This window comes from Formica exsecta, unplaced genomic scaffold, assembly GCF_003651465.1.
Source record: "Formica exsecta isolate Colony F162 unplaced genomic scaffold, ASM365146v1 scaffold442, whole genome shotgun sequence".
NCBI lineage: Eukaryota > Metazoa > Arthropoda > Insecta > Hymenoptera > Formicidae > Formica > Formica exsecta.
The window spans coordinates 377,047-385,247 of NW_021851656.1; the positions used below are offsets into that span (position 1 = coordinate 377,047).

At 33.9% G+C, this 8,201-nt stretch overlaps 1 protein-coding gene across 2 annotated transcripts in view; it reads right to left on the reverse strand.

Annotated features, from left to right (window-relative positions):
* LOC115240558 (RNA/RNP complex-1-interacting phosphatase-like) overlaps positions 1–8,201 on the reverse strand; it is a 53,734-nt gene that overhangs the window by 2,174 nt on the left and 43,359 nt on the right. For both annotated transcript variants that reach the window (XM_029815783.1, XM_029815782.1), the window contains exons 7-9: positions 6,205–6,248; positions 1,009–1,069; positions 525–571 (exon numbers count right to left, since the gene is read on the reverse strand). In XM_029815783.1, coding sequence (XP_029671643.1) covers positions 525–571; positions 1,009–1,069; positions 6,205–6,248 — 152 coding nt within the window. The remainder of the gene's footprint in view (positions 1–524; positions 572–1,008; positions 1,070–6,204; positions 6,249–8,201) is intronic.

Consider the following 8,201-nt stretch of genomic DNA (forward strand, 5'->3'; position numbering starts at 1 on the left):
AAAATTATTATAGAAAAGAATAAGTTTTCGCAAGTTATAAAAACCTGATTTAAATAATGCAGAAGACAAATTAATTATGATTATTTGCATAACTTGCAAAAGAAAGACCAGTTTATGTATGTAAAATCATGGCCTACTATGTACATTGTACATATTATTTTCTTTCACAGACGAATATATGTATGTACGTAAAACAATATTTGCTTGATCCATAAATTTTTCATTGATAGTTTTTGACGGTTAATAATAATTATTTGTATAATTAAACAGGTGATTAAAATTATAATTATACCTCTTATCCATGAAATCCAATAATAATAAAACAATATGGCAAATAAATGTAACATCATATAAAGTAATGTAATTTTTTCAAATAATTACTTATAATCAAAAAATCGATTAAAATTATAATTACCTCAACCATAAAATCCGATAATAATAAAATTATATGGCAAGTAAATTTAATATAATATAACGTGATTTGGATAACATAATGTATAACATGAATTTTTCAAATAACATACCTTTTAAAGAATCTTGAATTACCCAGCCTAGCTGTTGAATGAGATATCTATAAAAAATGGTACCAAACACGTTTCAACACAACGGCTTTTCTGAGAATATTCCGTTATCCGATACTGATCACATAACAAATATATAAATATCACAAATATTATAAATTACCTCGATATAATGTTAGCACGAGATTCTAATTTGAATTCCGAATGCGAATATTCCGATATCCGATACTGATACATAACAAATATATAAATATCACAAATATTATAAATTACCTCGATATAATGTTAGCACGAGATTCTAATTTGAATTCCGAATGAGTTTCCAGATATTCAGATATAAATTAAGCAAGTGTATGGCAAATACTCAAGATTCGAATATTCAAAAATATTAAGATATATTTGAATATTTCAAGTAGCAGTAACAATATTAGTTAATAATTTTTAATTGATTAAAAGCACACGAGATATGAAATTAAATAATACTTACCTACAAATTAGATAACCGGTACGATTCACACCGTGTGTGCAATGGACTCCTATAAGTTCACCTGTAACAAAAAAATTATACCAGTTTTGTAATTTTAAATCTGATGGCATAAGCAGCGATATCATCTTTTAAGCAATAGCATTATTACAAATGACGTCTTAATTACGTTTTAATATAAGAAAAAGAAAAAACTCGCAGTTATAACTTTAAGTATCTGAACATTGCAGACGTTTCGCGTGCGCATTTTCTTTTTAAAATATATTTCATAAGTAATGGAGTATAACACATAATCTCGATAAAGTAATTATGCGGCGACGCAGATGAGAGTCCGGTCGGCGGGACACGCGATCGGTATCTCAAAAGTACTTTCGAGGCATCGAACGGCGGCGAGAAGGACGCGCAGAAATCGAAGAGATATTCGCTTACGAAAAAGGCGTGCAATAAGGACGCACCGACATACGATTCCACGGGTCATCAATTCGGCCTAGGGCGTGGGGTCAGCACGCGTGAAGTCAGCTCTCCGAGCCCAGCAAGGGGCTGATTATAATATTATCGCAAATTACCGGCAAAAACTGCGACGAATTCACGACGATTCGTGACTCCGTGGCTACAGCCAGCCGATCGATCGCGGCGGCATTTTCGCAAGAGCCGCAATTTTAATAAGAGTAGTTGACCAGCATAACGATCGAACGAACGCATCTACCGCCGCCTATCTCTTCTTCTTCTTGTATTTCCTCTACCACCGCCCTTCTCCCTTAACTTCGGCTTCGGTCTTCTTGCTTTCAACGAAGCGCGAACAAGCGAAGGATAAGTATCAAGTACTTTAGAGGCACTTCGTACCTCCTTACGGCTTTCAGTGTGAATTAAGTGGCCCATCGCGGGTCATGCGATACGCCGTTTGACCTCTGCGAGCCGCTTGACCGAACGAAGAATACATCGGTGTATCTCTTACAACGATACACAGCGCGAGTTATGTCCCTCTCTTTCTGGGACGCGGTACTGTACTATTCGTGAAGGACAATAACGCAAATATATGGAGACTCGAAATGGCGACGTGATAAGATTTTCCGTGAAAAAAATCATGATGAACAGTCTAATAAAACTGTTGACCGGAGCTATCTTCGATCTAACAGCATGTAGCATCCCAGAAAAAAGTATCGAGATAAAAGTATGCGAATGAGAAACGTGTTACTCGAGCGTAAATGCTGCTCCTTCGTAAAGAGATCTCGAATTATCATATATAAGAAAATAACAATGTGAGAATGTAATAGAAATCATTGTGTTTAACATAAATAGAACATAAATTGAAGAACTCATTAAAATTTAAAATAGAAAAGGTTATAAAAAGATATTTCTGTAAATTTACATATTTTACGGGCAAAATAGTGATCTCTCTGAAAAAAAAACATTTTATCATTTCTTTATTTAATTACTACTAAATAATTTAAAGAATTTCTCTAGTTTATATATATATATATATATACATATATAATTGTAGTATGTGATGAAAGTTTTTCTTTGATTCTGCACTTTTTTATTATTATTATTTTGGCATATATTCCGACGTTCATTACACTTTAGTGAATTGGAAAATAATACTGCACGTATTACAATACAATCACAATCCAAATAATCTAGAGATAATACATAAATCGCATATAATTCGATATTCTAATATATGTATTTATATGTATATGTGTATACATAATAAAATAAATTCGTTCCACGTCCGTATCTATCACGAGGTCATCTCAGGTTTGCATACGCCAGAAATTTACATCTTTTAGCGGACAAGAATCTCAGAACACGTCGGCATCTAATGTGAATCTAGAGCCGGCACCCCCGTGGTGAAGTAACCTTTATATCAACAAATAAACCGATCTTCAGCTACAAATTGTCGAAGACATACAACTTTTTGATATACATTAATACATATCATTTCTTCCAATGTTATCCCCTCTATATTTTCATAACAAAGAATTACGAATTTCATATTTAGGTAAATCACATAACATACAATATCGATCTTTAATTTATATAATAAATCTTTTTTTTTTAATACAAATAAATATTTCTACCGTAAAATTGTATTTTACCCTAAAACACATGTACTGATATTAAATAAAATAAAGATAAAGAAATTCTCCATGCAGAATTTTATTTATCGGAAATCTTCGGCATTTGAAAACGTGAAACTCACGAATTCGCACTTTACTCATGTATACGTATGTACATGTCGTACATTAGTATGAAATTACAACGACCGGAGAGAGATATTGCGAAAGTCTCTCAGGGCACCCTGCCGCTTAACAGTTGAAATCAAACGTTGCTCAACGGGAGCCGAAGCACGACGATGATAATAATGTTTACCGGTCGAAAATCAGACTTGTAGACTCAGCAATATCATTAATTAGGTATAAGCCCGCGATTAATTCGGTATATCTGCTTTATACTTTTACGATCATTTGCAAAGATACATTCTTTCCAGATCTACATTATAATATAATATAAAGATAAAATGCTCGCCTACAAATTTACGACAGAAATAATTAATATGGAAAATTAAATAAAAATTAATAAGTGGGCTTGAGGAGCAAATAGCGGAAGTCCGTACAATTAAGTCATAAAATTGTTTATTGTTTATTTTTTAATATCGAAAATTTACGAGATCTTTAAATATCGAGAAGTCGAAGAAATTTCGTTTATTAAATTTGTCGTTATATAAATTTGTTTCGTGTTCTGTTAAAAATTATAGATTTACGAGTAGTGTTTCCTATTTAAAAATATTTTGAAGAAAAGATAAAATTTAAATATGATCATTCATGAGAAAGATTTCAGTTATATGTTATCTTATTATATTTCAATGAAAGTTCCTTTTACATATAAGAAAAATGTGATTGGTTTTCCAAATTCAGAACAACGGCGTAAAAAACGGTATGTTTCGCTAAGGTAGAAGTTCACTACCATGATCTTTAATCCATCACGTTTAAAATAGCGCAAAACGAGGGAAAAAGAGTCGATTATCAAGCTCAAGTTCGTGTATGCTGAGGGTGGGCGGTTGCATGCAAATATTGTTTTCGTCCGTGCCCTCAAGATATCGCCAACGAAAAAATAAAAGACAAGACAATGTACCCGGAATTGAACGTGTCACTTTCAGTACGATACGAAGATTGGTTTTCGGGTTACTGGAGTAGTCGTGAAGTACGACTACCCGAAGCCATGCGGTAAATGTGGCAATATGATATACATGTGAGTAAGATACGTCGGCTCAAATAGCCCCTGGTGGATGCGAGATCCTGGTCGCCTCGTGCCGAGAACACGGGAAAGAGATCCTAGTAGCGCGAGAGCGAACTAAAAGCCCGTCGGAGATATATGTAAGAGCTGCTGAAACCAGGGAACGACGTTAACGTCCGGCGTACATAAACATGAAAATATCGCCGGCATGTTACTGCAAGTCTTTTCGGGCCGCCGATTACTGCCGTCTTAAATCAATCGAGCGCTCCAAGTTCGGCCGCACTGCGCATCGTATACGGAGCGTGTCGCGAAACGAAGAGTTCTGCGACTTAACGAAAGTAAATATTAATCCGGGCTCATGCAACAAAAATATAACTGATATTTTCGAAGTCCAACGATTTATAAATTTCAGATTTCAGAAATAATTAGATATCTATATCGAAATAATTCTTGTGATATATATTATAACTCGGTATAAATTAAATCTCTTAGAAAAAATTAAAAAAAAAATAAGAAACATTGAAACACGTAAGTCTAACACGCAATTTTAATTTTTATATGCATCAAAAATTTAACAAATTATCGAAGAGATATAAGAGTCATTTCTACGTGATCAACCGGCGTCTCGGCATTGGACATTGGATATACAGTATTGATAAATGCTAAGTGGTGGGCAACGAATGGGCAACGAAGCGGCTTCTTTTGCCTTGGAATGCGTCTCGACTCGTTCTTCGACGGACCGCTCCACCTCCCAGCTCAAGTTAGTCGATTCGTGAGTTTCCCACGTACAAATCTGATAGCTCTGTAAACCGCGATAACATAACGGAACGCGCTCATGCGATTTCTTCGGCGAGAATCTAGGACAATTACGTCCGTTTCACATTTTACAAAGTTCCCAAGGAGTTTTGAAAATTGTAAAAATTTCAAAAGTTTTAGATCTTGTACCTAGAACCTAAAAGAATATTCTACTAAAATAAATTTTTAATTTCAAGCATATTATCTGAAAGCTATTATAAAACGATTTTAAATCTTAGATACGTAGATTTAAGATATAAAGTACACACATGGACATAGCTAAGAAAATCAAACCTCGATTTTTAAATTGTACAATGAATTCCAATGCAACCTCATATATATAGATATGACTGGTCGTTTGGCATGAGAAAAAATGGAAGAACAGAGACGCAAGGAAGAGAAGAAAAGGAAAAAAGCGATAACGCGGATGTGAAGGAAGAGAAACGAGAATAGGAGGAGAAAAAGAAACGCTCAAGGGAACTTTCTTCTCTACTGGTTGATAAACGGCAGCAGATAATTAACAACGCCCCGGTATGTGTATTTCATGCGTGGGCGTCCTCGAATTCTGATCGGATTCGTTGGGATCGTCGCTGTTGTCGTCGTCCTTGTCGAATTGTTCTTCTCATCCGAAGCACAGAAGCCGGGCGAATATCGTACAACTGCGCGAGTAAAACAACCACCGGCTATTCTACATTCGTTCTCGCAACGTACAACACGATCGAACCGTAATCGAGGGAGTAAATTAGGAAAGGATACGCTCGTACAGTCGCGATCAGCAGTTTCGTTCACAAGCGAGGATACGAAATACCTACGACGATTCCTATCAATTATTCCTCGCCAAAAACACGGGTATCCGTGTTTCATATTCTTTTTTCTTTCGAAGATTATTAATACAAAATTTTTTAACAATTATTTCGGAGTGTGTTGTTAAACCTGATGCATTTTAGTTGGCGCCGATCAGATATGAGTCTTGTAACTTTCATCAGACATCTCAACGATACAATTATTCTCGATTAATGTATAAAACATTATATACTTGTTCAAGATTTTATAAGAAAGTTACTTCAGTCGCCGAGCCAAGAAATTTTGTTATAAAGATAGAGACTTGTATATAGTTGATAATAAAAAGTCGGCGAATATAATATTTTTGATGTAATGCAAACTCACCTTCACCGCATGTTGCCATGAAATCGTCCATCACTTTAAAGAATCTGCAAGGAAAGAGAGCAAAAATTTTTACTTTTAGCAAAGCAATCTGTGTCTTTTGTGATCTTATTTTTCAAAAAGATATTCGACATTACGAAAGAAAAGAATTCACTTTTCAACAATCAATTTAAATTTATGAAATGTTACGTGACCGGAGCCAGCTAAAAAAGCTTTCCTATAAAAAATGTGAATAATATGTATCATTGATATATGTGTGTTTGAAAGTGTTTTACATATCAAATATAATAGAAAAGGGCATTTAGAGCCAAGCGCGGTACGTGGTGCGCAAACTGTTTATTCTTAGTGATAAATTAATACCAATATAGATTTAACTTATCTCTAATGTTTATTTTTAATTTTTGTTTACCATTTTATACTCTAATGTTTTCCCAGTTTCTTATCATATTTTTATTTTTTGATATTTATTAAGTCATACATTGAGTTAATTAAAAATTAAAAATAGAGAACCGGAGGTCTCTCACATCTTCATGAACGTTGGTAATTCTTTCATGTCGTTGTGAAGGTAGTAACTAATTCTGTTGTTATGCCGAAAATCAGAGTCCGACTTGTAAAAACTCATATCTATACGTAATGTACCTGTGAGTTGAATAAGAAAGAAAGAAACAGATGTGAGAGAATCGCGCAGAATTACAAACTAGAAAACAATGGTGCAACTTACAACTATAAACGGCGTTCCACATGTTGTGCAAAAATATGAAATAGATGTAATTAAAACTATTGTGTAAATGTAGGAGACCGACTCACTAGCTATTGAAATGAGTAATGACATCGATCATGAACAATAAGGTGAAGAGAAGAATAAATAACATATGACGTGACAATAATAAAGATCAAAAAATAAAAATATGATAAGAAACTGGGAAAACATTAGAGTATAAAATGGTAAACAAAAATTAAAAATAAACATTAGAGATAAGTTAAATCTATATTGGTATTAATTTATCACTAAGAATAAACAGTTTGCGCACCACGTACCGCGCTTGGCTCTAAATGCCCTTTTCTATTATATTTGATATGTAAAACACTTTCAAACACACATATATCAATGATACATATTATTCACATTTTTTATAGGAAAGCTTTTTTAGCTGGCTCCGGTCACGTAACATTTCATAAATTTAAATTGATTGTTGAAAAGTGAATTCTTTTCTTTCGTAATGTCGAATATCTTTTTGAAAAATAAGATCACAAAAGACACAGATTGCTTTGCTAAAAACATTAGAGTATAAAATGGTAAACAAAAATTAAAAATAAACATCAGAGATAAGTTAAATCTATATTTGTATTAATTTATCACTAAGAATAAACAGTTTGCGCACCACGTACCGCGCTTGGCTCTAAATGCCCTTTTCTATTATATTTGATTTTAATCCAGAGAGCCTTTATCATTATTATGTTTTACGTATGTTTTTGTAATAATAATCAGTTCGTAAGATAGCTTATTACTAACGAGCATTAACATTCTTGCTACCTAATTATTTACACGGGGGAATAATTATTTTTATTTTGACTAAATAACATAATTAAATATTATTTTATCTTAAATATATATGATATATAATGTTACAAGCATGCATAATAATAGCACCGCCTTTGAGAAGACAGAAATTTCTCATTCCTCCTTTATTTGCTGTCTATAATTTTACGAATCAGCCAGCGCGACGGCGATCGAATTTCCATGGAGCCGATGAAAAAAGTAATCGGCTAAATAAATATTCAGATGACGGTAACCGGTCGAGCAAACCGGCAGTGTAATAAGTGTATGTAATAGGTATGCAGAAGCCGAGCGGCAAACGAAGGGGGTATGGTAATGAGACTTAAGAGCCGGGACGTTGCACATCCTGAGTTACGGGCGAGTGCAGCGAGTACGAGTCCTTTACACACGTCACGTAAGGGCGCTAAGAAGTTAAATCGATTCCGAATTATGTCATGAAAAC